This window comes from Embiotoca jacksoni, unplaced genomic scaffold (assembly GCF_022577435.1).
Source record: "Embiotoca jacksoni isolate LCO1_2020_lvr unplaced genomic scaffold, fEmbJac1.0.p SCAF_53, whole genome shotgun sequence".
Classification (NCBI taxonomy): domain Eukaryota; kingdom Metazoa; phylum Chordata; class Actinopteri; family Embiotocidae; genus Embiotoca; species Embiotoca jacksoni.
Genome location: NW_027185407.1, coordinates 1,757,023 through 1,776,505, shown reverse-complemented (window position 1 = coordinate 1,776,505; position 19,483 = coordinate 1,757,023). Strand labels below are relative to the sequence as shown.

Genomic DNA, 19,483 nt, shown 5'->3' with positions numbered 1-19,483 from the left:
GGAGCGTGGAGGTGACTGCACGGAGTGTAATGTCAGAAAGATTAACATGACTTGAACGGCAAAGTGACACCTGAGAGACATTTGGAAGTGCAGCTCGCTGCGGTTCTGCACTCCGCCGAGCAGCCGACAGGACGGGAACCAATTCAATAAGCAGACTCATCGTGTTGCATCTGAAGGCTGCACGGATCAACACCGTCGGGATGGAAATGAATCAAAGAGGAAGCGATGTTGGGTTTTTAAACATTTCTTTTACTGATCTTTACACTTGGCACAGAACATCACATAAAATTATCTGAGCAGACGCTCTTTTTGTTGTTTTTAATAACAGACAATGCAGTTACATGTTCTCGTCTCAGAAACAAATATTGCTTTGTCAGATCCTTTCATTTAAAAAGTACCACAGGTAACGACTGGTTTCCTTCATTCAGGGCTTCCAGACATTAAATGAAAGAGGCTCAACTTCTCTTCCAGAAGTCACTGATGTCATTCGGGTGGTTTTTTTACACCAGAAAATGGGAAGGACATGGAACGCTTCCACAAACACACGACCATCAATCATCCATCCATCCATCAATCATCCATCCATCAATCAATCAATCATCAATCCATCCATCACTCCATCATCCATCATCCATCCATCAATCATCCATCCATCCATCACTCCATCATCCATCCATCAATCATCCATCCATCCATCCATCCATCCATCAATCATCAATCCATCCATCACTCCATCATCCATCAATCAATCATCCATCAATCATCCATCCATCAATCAATCAATCATCAATCCATCCATCACTCCATCATCCATCCATCAATCATCCATCCATCCATCACTCCATCATCCATCATCCATCAATCAATCATCCATCCATCATCCATCCATCCATCCATCCATCCATCCATCCATCAATCATCAATCCATCCATCAATCCCTCCCTCCCTCCTTCCCTCCATCCACCCATCAATCATCCATCCATCCATCGCTCCATCATCCATCATCCACCCATCAATCATCCATCCATCCATCATCCATCCATCCAAACAACAACTTGGGCCTTAAGGTACGTCACAAGAAAGAAAACACAACATTTGGATATAATCTTTCCTTTTTTTTTTAACAGCTTTGGTTTGGGTTTGTAATCATCTGATCTTCAGAAGTCCCAAACGAGACACAGCAACAAAGAAGAAACTACTGATCATGCCGTCGGAAAGGCTCATAAAGGTAAGAACTGGTTTGGTACCGTGTCTGTCTTTGAGTGTTTCCAGTCCATTTTATGATGATGATGATGATGATGATGATGACGATGCTCTGCAGCAACGAATGTGACTTCACTGCTCGATTGTAGCTGCTAAAATTGTAAGAAAACTTTGGGCACCATACAAAGTGTGATCAGAAAGTTCAGAGACCGTTCCTGTTGCATCGTGTACGAAAAAAAAACCTTTCATATCCCAAATTACATCACTTGATCAAAATCAGCACCTGTTACACGTTTTTGTGACCAAAGGTACTTTTGCATTTGCAGTTTCACCGTCGAACTGCAACTTGAGCAGAGAAACATCAGACTTTTGTGTCAAACTCAGAAAATGAGGCAGACGATGTGTTTTTGGGAGGAATTCAACGTTCGTGTCCAAAACTGAAGAAGCTGCGTCAGGTCAGGAATCAGCGTTCCCTCAGGGTCCGACTGTCCACACCGAGTTGGACCGGGACGACCGGAGACGTCTGAGGGAGAACATTTAGCCGAAACGACATGATGGCAACGGGGTCCTCCAGCAGGACGATGGACTCTGAAAACTGGCAGGTTTCTCATCTGCAGCAACAGAATCGTCGCTCCCCAGACTTGGCTCCCCGCCGCTTCTCTCTGTTCCCAAAAATGGAGTTCAAGCTGAAGGGTCGCCGTTTTGACACCGTGGAAGAGATTCAAGTGTGGCGGGAGCGCTGGGAGACGAGTGTCGCTGCACAGGGACAATGTTGGGGTGGGTTTTTTTGTCTCTGAACTTTTTGACAGCAACTCAGAAATAGGTGTGAATCTACAGAGGAAGGGCGCACTGTGAAAGTTGAAGGAAGAGTTCAAGATGTTCAAACAATAGCCACGGTTTGGTTTTTGTTGCTTTTGAGAGTTTAAATGAAAAATGTCGATGTGATGATCATTAACTTGGCTCAACATAAAGATCGGGAACAGGAGAGGCGCGTTCCGGTAACACCACCCACAACTGACCCCAAGTTCAACGGCAAAATCAACATTGGTGTTTTTCCATCGTCTTATTGTCACGCTGAAAACGTCATCTTTAAATGTTGTAAACGTACGTGAGATCCAGTTTTTTGTTGTCAGATTCATGTCATTTTCAGTGAACCTCCATCAATGGACAGAACAACCAAACCAGAACAAACCTTTTTCTGCTTGAATCTAACAAACACGAATGAGCTTTTGAACACATTTTGATTTTCGAGGCTTTAACGTCCGTCCTTAAAAGTTGGCTGTAAGTTTGTGCTTTGTCAAGACAGGAAGTGCTAGAAAACATGCATTTTGAAGTAAAAACGACACTTTTTGGGTGTGGAAATTTAGTTTGCTTTAAAATTTTAACCTTTAAACAACATTTGAAAGTTTCCCTGCATTTAACAACATGCCTTTGTCCTGTTTTAGTCAAACGCAGTCACTTGGAATGCAAGAGAGCTACTTAGCAACAAGATCCATCACATTAACACACAACATACACGTATCTATAAAAACACGAAGGCACTTTAAATTGTGATTTAACAATGTTCATGATTGTGTTGTCTGAAAGTAATTTGAAGTGTACACATCGTGCCGCCGCCGCAGCACAGTCGCTTGCCATTGCCTGAGACAGCGTCAAAATCAACTAGCCCACATAATCATGTGTCTCCCCCGTTGATTCGGAAAAACAACAGCTTAAAATCAAGTTTTAAAATGCTACATCTTGCACACACACACACACACAGACACACAGAGACACACACACACACACACACAGAGACACACACACACACACACACCCCAATCCACAACCCATTTTTTTCATAGGCTAGTTTAGGGTCCTGAATGGAGACCGTTGCACCAATAAGAAGCCCCATTTGAGACCTTTAGTTTTGTGCTGTGGGGCTTGAAAATGGTCTTTGAGACAGTGCAATAGCCAGCGTCACCGTCGGGATCTAAGATCCCACCACATGTGATCTCGGTCTTTATCATGGTTGAAGAGATTGTGTCCAGTGGCCAAGAAGTGACTGTTTTTTTGTATTTTTGTTTTTTTTATCTGACTGTAATGCAAACATTTGTGTCCGTGTGCCGCTCTGGAGTACATTATACCATTCAAATAAAGCTGACTTGGCATTACTATAGTGTAGGTAGCTTACATCTTAATTTGCTATGAGGAGAAATAATCTTCAACTGATGAAGACAGTTGTCGTCATCGTTACGTTTCATCCTAACAGACTGACGATGTCACTAACTTCTCTGAAAGCACCGTTATTGTTTATGAGCCCTGCGGTGCCACAAGCTAAATTTGTGGAGCTCTCTATCTGTGGCAGAAGAGTCCCACTGACAAGGTCTCACAAGCTGCTCCTCTTCCTCCTCCTCTTCCTCCTCCTCCTCCGGCTCTCCCTCCTCCACTCCTACCCTATCTGTCATGCAGCTGTCCTCTGTCCTTGCGTGTTCGTGACCCAGTAAGGTCCTAGTCCTACTTTTCTGGCTCGATTTGTCCTTAACGTCAACAGAAGGGCCCGCTTGTCTTCGCTCATCATCTTCCTCTTCCTCCTCTTCCTCCCTCTCTTCTTCTTCGTCTTCGTTTTCCTCCTCCTCCTCCTCACCGTCTTCGTCCTCATCGTCGTGATCATCCACCGCCATGGTCAGCCCTAACTTGCTATGACTGGCGAGCTGAAAGAAGGAGGAGGAGGAGGAGTGAGGCGTGGACGGGCAGGCGGCGAGCGTAGCGTCGTACATGGAGAACGGGAGGTGGAGGTAATGTCCTGCGGCCGCCGCCGCCGCGTAGATGCAGCAGCATGTCTGGGCGCAGTCCGGACGAAGATCCCCCTGCCCTCCACGGACCATTCGGAAACGCTTGCGAAAGGGCGGACCGGCTTGGGGGGCCAAGCAGATCCGGGTGGGTACCGCTCGGTGGAGTGCCTGGTGGGCGGGGCTCGGGCCGGGCGGCAGCACGCAGGGCCCGGCGGTGAACGGCGGGTTGGGCGGGAAGCACCAGTCGGTGCTCTGGAGCAGGATCTCGGCCCGCAGACGCCGGAGGAGATTATTGACGAGGACGGAGCGTCGGAGGAACGCTTCGGGGTCGTCGATGAATCGCATCTTCTCCAGAGAGAGGCGCAGCACGTGGGCACGCTCCTCCAGGACCGGGGCGACCTGAGGGACAGAGTCACGTTAAGATCTACCTGGATGTCGCCTCGGTGAGTCAAACACATACGGAGATAGAACTCAGGCTCTGGTCAGACCTGGAGTTACCATGGAGACTACTCAGAGTGACGACATCCCATCTCCTCAGACGACAGCTCGGAGGTGGTCCGAGACACGTGGTCCCATTCTTTAGCGGAGGCCTGGGCCACGTTGAAGGACCACCTACTTAACTGATGTCCTCTGAGTTCACAATAAAAATGTCCAACAGAAAAAAGATTCATGCCTGTCGGTGCATCGCGACTTACAGTCTGGCAGTACGTCCTGAAGCTGAAGGGAGGCTCATCATCATCATCAACAAACTTCCTTTTGAAGTACGCGATCCTCGAGACTGAAACATGATCAGGAACTCGTCTGCAGGGCGGTTCTGCAGAGACAGAGAGAGACAACAGAACCATAAATCAACTGGATTGATTTAGTTGGATTATATACTGTTTCCATTACTCCTGTGTATTAGACAGATTAGACAAGAGTATATAAATAAAACTGATTAAAGAGACTTAATAGCATTAAAGTGTTTCTTATTTCAAGGTCGGCGTAAAAACAAAGAACCAACACCGCATGTGATATAATATGACCTGGACAGCTGACGTGCAGCATTTAAAGACGACGTTCTTGAGCATCTATATAACTACCAAAAACAGTTCAATGCTCATACTACTGGAATATTTCAATATAAATATAACAGACCTGAGGTCAGTGTAAACAGGTGTGTAATACATCAATAAAAGCAGACAGCAAACTTCTGACTAATCTGCATTCAGTTGCACTGCATTTTCTTTTGCAACTCAATTTAAATGGAGATTCAACAGCAAGGTGTTAGTCTGTGTTATGAGGAACCTCTGAATTACACTGTCAAGGTCATTGAAGCAAGAAGCTCCTGCAGTCAGCTGGTTAGTGCTAAGCAGCTCTGCATCGAGCAGTCCTGCACGTTTAACTACATTTTGTCTCACGGAGAGCAAGTTGCTTATTCAGCGGTTCGGACAGACGGGCATTTTGATGAACATTACGTGAACAAACAAGTTGTAATGACCGACTGAATGAAGGCACCTTGTGTGAACGGTTCTTCAGAGCTGCACGGCGGCGCCGCGTTGGGAAGGCACGTCTTGGTGCAGCGCTCCGACTCCCAGATGGGCTGGTAGGCGGAGAGCGGAGGGTCTCCCTCTGGGTCCAGGAAAGGATTCATGGACAAAACCAGGGTCATCTCTCTCTCTCTGATGCACGTCTGGAAAAAACAAGAGTGGAAAAAAGAGTCAGCGCAATCAAGCAGTCAGCTGTCGACGAGATACGACATCATTAAAAATGAGGAAACGGAACGATAAACTGAGGTTACTTTAGTTTATTGGAGGCGTCCATCAACGTTCTGTCAACGATCAGCGGTTGATTCAGAACCAGTTTGGAAACTATTCACGATAACACTGACCACGTTATTTCCATAAATCACATAAAGCATTCTGCATATGCTTTGCTAATGATGCGGTGAATGTTAACAGGCTGTTTATCTGATGCTGGCAGATACACTGATTGTGCGTGGAGGAGAAACCAGCTTCTGTTCAAGCTGCATGACGAATCTGAACGACAATAATGGTGAGCACTAAAAGAATTGGCAGATGGTTGGCAGATCTGTTAACTGCGAGGGACACAGATGGAGAAATGACACCCACTCGCACCACCAGTCCCCTGTTGGTTAGTTGGTGGGAGAGTTAGCGAGATGTTTGACACCATTTTGTTCGGCGAAACGGATCCCACGCGTTCAAAATTGGCACCGAGAAGCCGGTGTCAGCGGTGTGATAATCTAGGAAGCAACGACGCTGCTGTGCAGAGCGGCAGCGGGTCAAGTGCACTCGACAAAAGGTTTCCAACGGGCCTGTTTGATTTGAAGTTTTGTTCATTTCCAAATAAAACATTTGAAATGAAAGTGATACAGAAAAGAAGAAGCACGAGTCCGACGCATCAACGATTATTCTTTAATCTGAAAACAGCCGTACTGTGACGACGCCGAGGAGGAAGCGATTCTGAGAATCCGCCGAGAGAAACCGCATCGTCCTTTTGATCACAGTGAAGAGCGGCCGTTATTTCTTTATGCAGAGTAGAAAGCCAGCTGTGTGAGGCATCAGCAGCCGGACCACCTTCCCCTCCTCCACCTGCCCGCATGAGCAGATATCAACACCCACAACCATCCTGACAGACCGAGCTGAGGCGACACCATCTCAGGCTTCACCCCTGTTGGGTAGCTGATTAAAATGTCCGCTTCAATAATCTCTCGGCTGTGCTCGGCTGAACAGTTTTATTTCTCCGTGCCGCCGTTTCTAGTGTTTGCCTTTAACGGACTAATCAGACACACCTCCAGCCTCGGAAACATCCCACTCAGACGGCGGCGCTCTCACCAACCCAATCTACTCATCCCCGGGGAGGACTGGAGTACACACAACAGCAGGAACACAGCGGACCGAGTTTCAGATCAAAAGTCAACTTCACTGATGCAACACTCCCGCTTCACTGCAGTTGTTGCATCAGTCTCTCAATGTTTTCATCTCATGAACAGGAAACCCGATGAGCTGCCACCTCGACACCGACACATGGAACCGGATGCAGGATCTCATTCCTTCTCCAGAGTTGCTCGGGGTTTATACCGGTTGTCTTTCTGTCGTCATAGCGAGGGCGAAGACGTGCCGAGTCATGTGAACAACATAAACAAATATAAACAGACAACCAATTTGTTTGAAGCATACTGACGTCTGAAAAAATGCTTGATATCCACAGAGATGATCCTCAGTTCCCCGCGCTGAAGGTCAAACAGCTTGTGAGCAAAACCATTTTGGGTCGATTAAGTTAAGAAGACGCACGTTTCATTGGATAAGAACGGCCTCAAATCACTCAGACGGTGAAAGCTGGGCCTCACGATCCTTCAGACGTTTTGGGTTTTAAGCAGGAGGTGTCAGCAAAATGAGCAGCGAGATAACAGGCCAGAGTTGTCCGTGACGTCGTGGTTTGAGCCTCCGAGATCAGCTCTTCCTCTCGTGGATTGTTCATCTGCTACGAGGGAACGTGAGCTGAGTTCAGACCGCTGAAGATGCGTTGTTGCAACAGTAAGCTGCTTTGTCGTCTGTATAATCATCACTGATTATGAATCTAGAGGTTACTTTTTCTATTTAGTTCGGATCTCATTTTTGTTTTGTAAAAAAAATCACCATAAAGCTCAGTAATGAAAAAAGGTTTGAATAGTTAGCAGCAGTTGGTGGGAAGCTAGTGAGGGATGATATTTTACGTCGTTGTGAAACAAACGCTGCACAAAAATACCAAATGGGTACGAGAACTGTGCAGGAGACACGTGTCTCAAGTTGCCTCGGGTCAACACTGTGATGTAACAGTAAGAATGAGTGTGACACACAGGGAATAAGACATCTGAAATTTGTGACCAAAAAAAAAAGCCACAAATTTGAGTTTACTTCCACATCCAGGATTATTTCTGTCACGTATGATGTGAGAGAACCCAGCTGGAAGTAGTGAGGCGTACATTATGGATTATTCATATTTCATAATGTAGTCAAATCATACTTGTGAGCTCCCCCACCTCAGGACCACCAACTCGGGCCAATTATGTCACCGTTATTAAGCGCTAATTAGCAGCTCCGGCCCTCCTCATCTCCCCCTCAGCTGTTTTCCCCTCCATCACCTCCCCTCACCGCTGCTGTTGTTACGTTTGCTCGGGCACAAAGAAACAAGCAAGCCATCACTCCTCCTCTGCCCTCCGTAGGGACCTCCATCTCGACATCCCTCCTCCGCCTCCTTTACTGTCTCTTTCATCCCCCCAGTCTCAATCCCTCTCACACTCGCTCTCTATCGCTGACATCCTTTCAACAGCGGTCACAGCTGACAGCTCGCTGAACCGGGGGGGTGAAGGGAAAGAGAAAAAAAAACACAATGAGAATACCAGCAGAGCAGCTTCCCTACATGTACAGCAATACTTCTTGTTCTTCAAAGAAAAGGAGGAGGGGGAGGCGGAGGAGGGAGGGAGAGGGAGGAGGAGGAGGAGGGGGAGACAGTGTGAACAAGTGTGTGTGCGTCTGTGAAAGAGGAAGGAAGAAATGGAGGGTTGAGAAATAAAAACAAGGAACGAGGAGAGAGAAACCTCCCGGGGGGGTCGGATCTCTTTCTCGCTTACTGTCTACATCTTGCAGGAAAGTGAAAGTGACTGAGAGCGAGTGTGTGTGTGTGTGTGTGTGTGTGTGTGTGTGTGTGTATCGAACAAGAGTGTGTATTTGAGGAGAAAGAAAATCCTGTGCGTAGGTAGGAGTGTGTGTTCATTCACAGCTTCATCCCTCTTATCTTCCCTCTCTCGCAGCTCCCCGACTCCGTCTGACTCTCCATCTCGCCTTCGTTCTCATTACACCCCTTTGATGATGAGAACTTAATTGTGGTGCCGGGGCACGAGACAAACCGTGGGAGGGAGACGGAGAGCGGTGGAGAAAGGGAGGAGAGGATGGGGGAGACGTGGAGGGAGGGCTGGATAGACAGAATGAGTCAGGGAAGGAAAGATAAGTGCCTGAGGAGCCTTGTCATGAGTGGAGACAGATCGCCCGCAGGGATGATTTCTGCCGCTGTGATTGACTCGCTGCCTCCAGCGCTGAGATCGACAGCCCGACACTCACACATGCACAGCTTGTTGTGTCCTCAAACGTTTCGGAGGGAAAGTCAACCAAGGCCACGGCAGTCACACGGATCACAAATATACTGGAGGTATTCATTCGTCCTACTGTAAGAGGTGCATTTAGCAGCTGAAGCATTTACTAGATCAAATCCTGTTGTTGTTTGCAGCGGTAACATCTGCATGTGCAGGACTGGGAAGATGTTTGGATTGTAAACCATCAACCCAGAATCATCAGGGAGACGCCTGACTGGTCCAATAATCATTCTACAGCACGACAAAGACCCCAAAACACACCAGACACAAAGAGTCCTGCAGCAGGTGGCACGAAAGAGACAGAAGACACCGAGACTGGTTCCACAAGATGCTTGAACAATGTCTGCCAGGCGCCTTGAAACTTTCTTTACGAGCGTCCTCGCTTTACCTTTCGAGCCTAAATCCTGATCCAATGGAAGAATGTCCACTTTACTACAATTCCCTGCCTGCAAGCAACTCCAACCTCCTTCATCGAAGGGGGAAGTCGTCTGGTTGGTACCCGATCTCCAGTCCTCCTTGTAAAAGTAGCTTCTTCTTGAACTATGACCTTACCCGCTTTCATTCTGGAGGTCCGTGTAGTCGGACCAGGCTCCATCTCGCCATTTGTCAAAGGTTACCGAGCGTGGCACATTCACCGAGGAGGTCTCCTGGGATTAAAACGGATGAAGCATTCATTTCTGTCGCATCAGATTTGGTTGAGCGGAAGTTACACATTTTTATAACAGGTTTAGTGATGAATGTCAGTTTGGACTTGTGATGGGACAAGGAGACCGAATGTCTTTCAAAATCTCTCCGAGTGTCTCTTGTCCACAGAGCCAGAAGTGGTTCCTTTTGACCTTCCAGGTTTGCATCCGTTTCTTTTCAGGTGGAATTTAAAAAAAGAAAAAGAAAAGAGCCTTGGGATGAAGCATGGTGGCATTTAAACCTGCAATATGAAGTAATGCTTTTATAGTTGATGTTATGCACGCTCGAGGGCGCACACGAATGTGAGCACCTTTAAACCAAAGTCATGTCAACTCGAGCACCACAAACACCACCGAGTACAAATGCTCAAAACATTCTCATTTGAAAAGCTGAAGCCAATCAATGTCTCGCTTCTTTGCGGGAAATATAACACAAAAGAGTCATCAAATTGCCTAATAATATTCTTTTAAAAAAATTTTTTTTATCATCAAGTCAATTACTCATTGCAGCTCTGAAAAAGTCACAAAATACAAACGTGTAGAAGGAATGTGTTTTTAATCACCATTTGGGGATAATCCCTCCCTTTATTCTGCCTGCTCAGCAGGTTGTGTGCCGTCATAAAATTCATCCTTACTTGTTTTTGGTAAAACCGTCTGTAACATAGCTGGTTCCTATTTGAACCTCCCTGTCGCTCTTCATCGCTCTATACCTCCTGGTTTTGTCTGCACACGTTCCCCTGCTGCATGCTGGGACGAGAGGACCGTCCCACCGCCAGCAGCTCCTTTTCCATTTTGTTTGCATTTGCTGCACGGCAGGTTTTTAGGATGAAAGCTGTTCAGTCTGCGGTCGCAGGCAGTTCTGATACGTCGGTGGGTAAACCACGACCGTCTGCTAAAAGTCCATGAATATACAGGGGAGGTTTGTTTTAGGTTCGTTATCCAGACAGTTTGGAAGTTCCACTTATTTGCCCTCACAGAACACTTCATAAAAAACATTTCAAGAAAAACGAATATTTACGCCAAACGTGGGGGAAGATTGCATTTGTCCAATGATTCAGAGGGACTATGAAACTAATAAACTTTGTGCTCTCGCAAAGTATTTTTCTCTGCAGCCTCAAAAATGCTAATCGATCCAGCATGTGTGTCAGAGTCTCACTGTGTGTGTGTGTGTGTGTGTGTGTGTGTGTGTGTGTGTGTGTGTGTGTGTGTGTGTGCACGTTAAGTGTTTACTCCCTGTTCTTTTGGGCAAGTTTTCACGAAGTATTTCCGAGCCTCGGGGGAACGATAGCAGGAAAAAGACGTCTGTGGTTTTCCGCGGCCCGTGAGCGTCTTCGCGGCGCACAAACATGCGACGTGTCACGACGGCACAGAGTTAAGCAGATAAATTATGAAACAGGGAATTCTGCAGAGGACACGAGTGTGTCGGTAAGATTATGTTCTGCCACATTGCATTACCACAAATGACATACACACCCAGTTCAACAGGAACACGGGCTCAATAAAGACTGACTCCAGAAACTGCTGTTGGGTATGTTGTACGGTTTCGTATACGTTGACACGGCGGCGTTATTACTGCACGATTACGTGTTTCTGGGAAAATGTTCCCTTTTCATGATGCAGTAAAATTATCAGCAGCTTGTAACAATGTAAAAATGTAATCCACACTCATCTCGAGCAAATCTATTCTTTCCATTTTGCTCTTTTTCCCAAAGATAGACTAACAGTACTTTAAGACCAGCAGGATTAACTGTGATTATTTATGATTAGCAGTCAAATCCTAATACAACTAAACGCTAGATTTTCTACCTAACTGTCCAAAAAAAAGAAAAGACAAACTGACTGTGAAGGTTTACTGAACATGTGATTGTGCAATCATGCAGCAGAGTGAAGTAAAATGGATTAAATACACAGTAGAGAGCGTTGGCAAGGACGCTGACAGTAACCTTGTGCATATGAGCACAAAGCAAAGCAAATCCTTTTTATAAGTCACTCTTGACAATGTCAGCTCCTGTCAGAGTGTGTCAGTACAGCACAGACGCAGGTGTGTGTGTGTGTGTGTGTGTGTGTGTGTGTGTGTGTGTGTGTGTGTGTGTGGTGGACCAAATCTAAGTGACATATCTCCGCAGTGAGAAGATAAGTGGGTGTAGCCCAGAAAGAGCTGCCTGTGGTTGCGTTGACGGGGAGCTTCAGCGGCGAGCTTCCTCCGAGCGCTGTGATCTCACAGCAGGCGCTTTGAATCTCGCAGGAAGAGGGAAAAGTCGAGTGCCGGCGCTGCCTTCGCCGCTCCCCTGCATTTCTTTTTAGTCTGATGGCTACTGCCTCTGCTCACACAGATACTGAATGCTGATGGGATTCGACAGGGCCGCTGAAAGCTGTCACATGTGGAGTACCTGTTGTATCGTTCTGCTGCTACCTGGTCACCTGCAGCACGCCGATGCTTCGGTTCAACTGTCTCTCTCCTTACAAGCACCTTCGAGGACTGAATCTCATCTCCAAATGATGGATTGAATATCCTATCACATACAGAACAAACACCTGCCGTGGACCTGTTGGTCATCCCTCCCCAAGTATGCATGAAATCAGGGTCTCATCTATGAAAACAAAAAGTGCACAAAAACAATATTCGATACCGCTATCAACTCCTGCACTTCAATACTGGTTCCTTAATGTTACCTTTTTTTTAATACCAGCTTTATGAAATGCATTTGAACAAAAACTAAATTACATCCAACAGTATGGTAGAAATCAAAGTGTCTTTTGTAGCTCCAACTTGCTGATGTTCCCGGATACACATCTCATGCTATCTGTAGATGTTCGCTGAACAGTTTTACTGAAGGACACACAACACTTCAAATCCACCAAAAAATGTTTGGAAAAAGAAGCTTTTTGCAGAATTTCTGAGGTCAAAAAAACCCAACAAGAGAAAACAGATATTGGAAATAATCTTGGTGACTCTACACTGAATAACGTTATTTCATTTTTGACCCTCTATTTCAGCAGCAGTGTAGCACTGTTAAATGCATCGAGGGGAGATTAACATACTCAAGTAAAAACAGTGGATTATTTAACGGTAAACAGTGTGGCTCAGTGACGCTGATGACATTTACTTGCGTAAAAGGTAAAAGAAGTCATGAATTTCAAAATCGAAACTTAATGTGGATCTGGCCGATGTATCAAAATCTAATACCAAATGTGTTTTTGATAACAGATAGTATTGAAGCAATTCTGTCGACGTCCCGATGGTATCAGCTTTAGTACAGATGTGATTAAGAAGAGAACAAACAGCATCGTCAAAAAAAACGCAACTCCAAAAAAGTGCAACTGCTGGCAGTGATTTTGCAGGTCATGAAGTGCCTGTTTTTTTATAACTAAAAGTTAAAAGTAGCTCAAAAAGGTGTTTGAACTGAGCTGAGATGGGAGATCAATAAAAAGAAAACATACTACATGCATCTAGAGTCCCAGTGAAGAGAAACAAGTCCAAAGATTCAGATGTGTGGAGAGACGAGGAGCCTCTGACACAAAGCAAACTCATTTTTCCAATCAGGGTTTCCTTTCACATTGTTTTCCAACGCTGGAGGCTTGACGTGCTTTTTTTAGCGATGACATCTCAATGTGCCCTCATCAACTGGAGAATTAACTCCACCAGCTGTTTATCTTGTTGAGCCCTACTCTTATCGTTCACGTAACACTAGTGGATTGAAGCGTTCATTTGCATATTTGCTGATTATCTGAATTCGTACTCCAGTTAAATGGAGACTTGGTTATTTAAGACGAAATAAAAACTGCAAATCCCAAAACTCTCTCTTCATCTGGTGTTATAAAATACTCCGATTCTGATATTTATTACTGCTTTTTAATATTCTGTTATTAGTGGTCTACATTTCAAATTAAATATTTTACCATGTGGGTTTTTTATTGATAATGAAGTTTACAGAAATGAGATGCTGAAGTTTCAGTTAATGCATCTTTAAACACAGATCAAGACACAATCTACCAACAAGCTAAAACAAAAACCTGAAGGTTGACAGCAGCTGGCAGAAAGTGGGCTAATGACGAATAATCTGCAGGAGAGAATATCATCTGATGTCGATCAGCATCTGAAACTATAAACCAACATACGGCCCACTTCCCATCAACAAGTCATCAGAGGACGGAGCACGCAGCGAGAGAGAACAGATAGAGAATAGATAATAGGTTTCATGACATCAAGTTCTCCTTCAGAGCAGAAACAACAAAGCACTGTACGCGCATGAATCAAAACCGAGGCACTCCGATAGAAAGCAATTAGCCCCCCGCTAGTAAAGTGGACCGCAGTCACACAGCAACACCGAGACGAGCCGCGCTGAATAAATCAGAGAGGAGAGCCGGAGATGGAGCAGGAGCATGTTCGCAAAATAAATCAATGGTCCAAAGATACATTTGGGATTTTTTTTTTGGGGGGGGGCTTTCACAAAAACTTGCACTTAACAGCCTCTTTGAGATCAACAGCAGCGATGTATGCTAACGATGCTCTCTGCCATCATTCAACCAATCAGCAACCAGCAGTGACGTCATCGCTGGTTGGTGAACGGCCGTTATGAAGCTTTCAGAGCGGTTTGGAGCAGGAAGCGACCATATTTGGACGAGCTGGGGGAGGAATGGGTACGACTGATTGGAAACTGTGACGATAGCTGTAACCTGACTGCACCACAGGCCTGTCAATCAAACAGACACGCCCCCCAAAACAGGTCTTCTTGAATCTTCTTTTCTAATGAATGAGGGATTATTTTCAGATGGACCTCCAGAAAACTAAGAAGAAGGAGTGACTTTAGCTAACAACACCGAGATAACTGATGGACACATTTTATTCACTTTGGATTTGATGAGAGAAGTTGAATGGGAGTCTATGGAGCCGGAGGCTTTTTGGAGCCGACCTCTAGTGGCACTCGGAGGTATTGCAGCTGAAGACACTTCTGGATCGGAACCATTTTACAGACCTGAAGCTACGAACTCTTTTATATCCAGACTGTGAGTTCAACTCATTTCAATGAATATCATTAGTCCCTATTGAAATATAAATTAAGAAGACAACAGGTACATTCTCATCATCTCTAAGTGTTTTTCAGACTTTTCAAGTGATCTCCATTTATTTGAATTACGTTTATATTGGATTCCCACTAACGTATGTCCACAAGCTGATGTAGAAAGTAAGAATTAAATACCGGCATCACTTTTGCAGAATCCAACATCATCGTTCTTGTCTGGTTTGTTTCAAGGACAAAAACAACAGCGAGCCTCCCGTTCCTCTCCTGTGCTGCGATATGTTGGCGTTTTCTTCTTCTTTTTTTGTTTGTGGGTTGCATCTTTGATTGTGTTTGTGCCAGCTTGCAGCCTGTCAGGAGCTATCAGAGGGCCGTCTTGGCCGCGGTGGCGTGACTAAGCTGGGTTCAGGGGCCTCCGGGCTTTCACCCGGCGCTCTCCTTGCTGAGTGGTGACACATGTGTTGTGACAAGGCAGCTGCATTATGGACGATCTGGGCACGGCTTGTTGTGGCTGTGAGGGTTAACGGGGCCGCGGCTCGCCGGGTACGTCACTGCCGACGCTCCCAGAGGTGGATGCACGACATAAAAGACGGACAAGGGCATCGGTATGTTTAAAAAAAACAAAAAAACAAAAAACAGCGCGATATCATTTCCTCCTGAACCAACAGGGATTTTGAAGGTCATTTTCAAAGCGAATAAAGGGGGTCAGATGTTCGCATTTACCATAAATAATAAACTACTTGTACTTGGTGGAATTTGAGTCATTTTGCAGCAGTGTTTGTACATGTTGCGTTCGTTGGGTCTGAATAAGTGGACGTTCCTACGCAGGTCTAAATACATCACATTAAAACTGTGAGAAAATAACCGTTTTTTTGAGTAAATGCAGGTTCTCAGGTCATAAATGCAGCTTCTTTCTCAGCGTAGGTGAAGCCATGATGTCCTTTTCTATAAATAAAAAGTCGTGTCACACCTTCCTCTATTTTTACCCTTCTGCAGAAACAAAAACGTGTGCTATCCTTTTCCTCTTTAAGTTGCTCACCGTGTAGTTGTGGAGCACAAAAGGCATATTCATGATGGGGAAGCAGTGCCTGAAGGGGGAAAAAAGAAGTCTGGGGCTACACCCTGCGGTCCTGACACACACACACACACACACACACACACACACACACACACACACACACACACACACACGCACGCACACGCACACGCACGCACACGCAAGCAGCTCAAATTGTCTTGGCTGAAACCTGAAAAGAGCAGAGAGGGACAAAGGGAAGGATTTGAAGCCAGCCATCAATCATCACCGATGACATGCCGTCAGCATCGTCTTCACGCAGCAGCGTACTGAACATCAGCCTCTACACCTGCTGCATTTCTGCTTCTTTGGCAGATTAAAAACCATCACAGGTTTGTGTCTGAGCCGCAGACTTTGCTAATTTTATGCTTTGGCACAACGTCTGCCTTTAAAAAAAAAAAAATGAACCGACTCTCCTTCGGCAGCGCAACTCGGCGTCTGCTGAGAGCCGTGTTTTGAAATGCCGCTCCAGATGTGAGTCTGTGCGCCCCGCTGAGGGAGATGAATGGCTGGGGGGGGCTGCAGGCTACCTACAGGTTCACATCCTTAATGAGCAGAAGAGTCTGCTGAGAGCCAGATATGATTGATAGCGCCGCGACAGAACTGAAGGAGGGGAAATCGCAAGCGAGGGCTTTTGATAAAGACGATGGGGTGGAGGGCCTTTGGCAGGCGGCGGAGAGGAAGGAATCTGGCATCCAACGTGCCCGAGCTGGATGCCAGGACGGCGTCCAGCGCGCCGCAAAAGGAGAGAACGCTTCCTCTTGTTCCAGCCCCTCCGCTCTGGTCCGGGAGTCGGGTCGGAGCTGGATGTTCCTCCCTGTTGCTGCCTCACTATATTCCAAATAACACACGTTTCCCCTCCAAAGGAAACAAATAGCAAAAGGTGGAATTCCTGGCGAGTGACTCCGGATGTTATTGGCAGCGTGGAGGTGAAGTGCATCCAACCCTGTTACCGGCCCACTGAGCTTCAGGCCCTTTATTTCACTCAAAACAGCAGCAGAGGCAGAAGGGAGACGGTGTTTGTTTGTTTTGCTCTTACTCCGTTGAACGAATGATGGAATTTATTTCTTTATTTTATTTTTTTTATCCTTTCTGGGGCAAACAGGGTGTTAATAGTCCATCCTGAGTGGAGTGGATGCTTGTGACACTAAGCCTCAGAAAGCAGAGAAATGACATCAAGGAGACAACAGAAGCTCAGAAATTCAGCTAAATCGCCCCCCCCCCCCCCTCTCTTTCTTTTTCCTTTCAGAAGGCAGCAGTAATACATGCAACCGCCACTTCAGGATTTGCAGCCAAGAGCAGTCGCCACAAAATAATGAAGTGAGGCTGGATGGGTGCCAGGAGGGCGGCTGGTTATGTCAGCCTGCATAATGTGTTCGACCAGGGTCTCTGTCATGTCTTACTAGTGAGCTATTGACTGCGCTGGTTCTCATGAATCCTGCGGTGGCCGATCTGATCAGTTCCGTTTATAACATTCAGCACGTTAACCACGTTGCCTCGACTCGAAACGATTACAACTGAACATGTAGTACATTATAATAACATCAGAAGTTGTTATTTAAATCTCATAAAATACTGCAAATTGCATATCAAGTATTAAGTGTGGGCGTCAACAAAGGTGCACTTTCCAGTGTGTCATTAAAATAAACAAACTAAATTCTTAAAGCATCTATAAATATATATATTATTTTTTTTCCCCCTACAGTTTTACTTTTTAAACATAGAAGTCAATAAGCGGCCACATCTCCACACATCGAGCAGAAAGCTCGTTGTCTTACCTGCCTTGAATTGTCCGGACCTCGTCCTCGGCTCCACACTCGCTTTGTGACAACGAGTGAAATCCAAGGTGCGTCGGTGATAACTGAAAAACTCCTGCTGGATAAACACAACGTGTCCTCCGGTGGCTCTGCCTTGTTCTAATTATAGACCACGAGCAGACACGCGAACCACACGAGCTCTTTGAACGCTACTTATGTAATTATTACTTAATTAGCTACTTGTCTCCATACTAATCACAAAGTGCGCGCGTTTCTCTCAGTAAACCCGCGCGATGCATTCCCACGCGCTTTTTTTTTTTTTTTTTTTTTTTCCTCCTCTCGGTGTCGGTAAAACGTTGGCAGCTGTTGTTTGGTCTCGTCTTCAGTGACGGGATGAAGGTGAGCCTCGGTTCTTCGTGTTGTAGTCCATTCACGGTGCTTTTTGCGTTTCTTTTTGTTTTTACCGGATGGTCGCGAGCTGCTCACGTCGCCCCGGCCGTGCTGACAGTTATCGCGGACGTGCGGCGGCGAAAACAACACCAGCGTCGCAGCTCCATCCCTGCCAGTCAACTACTGCTGAGGAGTTCAGGGGCGGCTCGGACATTTAACACCTCGCTCGATCCTCGAGGTGTTGTTGACTCGTCGGTGACGCTTTTGAATTCCACTTTTCGTTTTACGATCGATGGACGTATCAGTGATGTTGTCGATTAAATGATCAATTGTTTGGGCTGCGAAACGTTAGGAAACAATGAAGAAAAACAACTTCCATTTATATTTCCAGAGCCAAAATGACTACGTGAAACATTTAAAAAAAAATGTGTTTCACATGAAACAGCAAATTTCCTGTCGGAAATAATGGCTGCAGACAACGGACTTGTTTTTTTTTAAATTTATTTTTTTAATATTGCTTTATGTGCCTCATAGCCGATTTAAAAAATGAATCCTTTGGTATGTAAAAAAACAATCTCAGTATATTTTTTTGTCCGACAATAATTATATCTGGAACCAGCAATTATTTGATATTTCTGCTTGAACAATGCGAAACAATGAGTCCACCATCAAAACAGTTGTCAGTTTCATGTTGCTGTAAAATGGTGCTGATTTATGAGTGCTTCATTGTTGTGATTCAGATTTCCACCCGAGCGATGATCCATCAGTGTTACTTAAATTGTTTCTGTGTCATCAATATAACAGATTTTACCGATACTCAGATATCATTAGTTTTTTTATTTTGTATTTTCTGCACCACTGACTGTTTCCTAAATGTTTGATCCTGTGCACTCGTGGTTGGACAATTTCCCGACAGCTCCTGAAGGCATCCTAACACTTTTTTTTTTTTTTTTTTTTAAACGGGTTGCGCGTTGGAGATCTGCTCTGCAGGGATGTGACCGACAAAGAGAGGGGAGGGAGCGAGCCCCTCTCATCTGTTCTGCATTTCCCCTTTGATTCAGCAGCAGCAGCCACTGAATCCGATTTTCCAGTGTTTCTCCCTCTGAAGCTTTGTTCTGCGCTCAGCTGAGGAATGTGCTGGAGAACACAGTTCATTGTAAAAACCTTATATTTCGTATCTTGTTTTCTACTCCCTTCTCTTTTTAAATGGCTCAAACTACTGCTAAGATCGCACAAAGCAGGAGATTCAATACAGTTAAACCTCCAACACAAACACATTCCTGCAGAGAGGAACAAAACCGGATGGCTTGAAAGTTGTTATCTGTCGATTCAATAAAAGTGAAGCTCGCCAAATGGTCAACAAAAAGAAATGCTTTTCTCCTCTGCAGGACAAAATAAATAAATCAAATTTAGACTCAAACGACACATGTAGGACTTTACAGATATCCA

The 19,483-nt window shown here is 45.5% G+C and overlaps 1 protein-coding gene across 2 annotated transcripts; it reads right to left on the bottom strand.

Annotated features, from left to right (window-relative positions):
- Positions 1-228: 228 nt before the first annotated feature.
- Positions 229-18,469, bottom strand: sertad4 (SERTA domain containing 4). 2 transcript variants are annotated; one of them, XM_069172414.1, is made up of 4 exons: positions 17,666-18,469; positions 5,475-5,649; positions 4,673-4,791; positions 229-4,376 (listed from the first exon to the last, which is right to left on the bottom strand). In XM_069172414.1, the coding sequence occupies exons 2-4, from the start codon at positions 5,626-5,628 to the stop codon at positions 3,489-3,491; spliced, it is 1,161 nt and encodes a 386-aa protein (XP_069028515.1). In that variant the 5' UTR covers positions 5,629-5,649; positions 17,666-18,469; the 3' UTR covers positions 229-3,488. The 2 variants fall into 2 exon arrangements, with proteins under 2 accessions (XP_069028515.1, XP_069028516.1); XM_069172415.1 differs by having other exon boundaries at positions 17,670-18,469.
- Positions 18,470-19,483: the final 1,014 nt, after the last annotated feature.

Excerpts from the sequence above, each read along its gene's own strand:
- sertad4 (XM_069172414.1), bottom strand. The coding sequence starts at position 5,628 with ATGACCCTGGTTTTGTCCATGAATCCTTTCCTGGACCCAGAGGGAGAC. Across the intron at positions 4,792-5,474 it reads TGAAGAACCGTTCACACAAG|AACCGCCCTGCAGACGAGTT; the intron begins GTGCCTTCATTC and ends CTGTCTCTGCAG. Across the intron at positions 4,377-4,672 it reads TCAGGACGTACTGCCAGACT|GTCGCCCCGGTCCTGGAGGA; the intron begins GTAAGTCGCGAT and ends TCTGTCCCTCAG.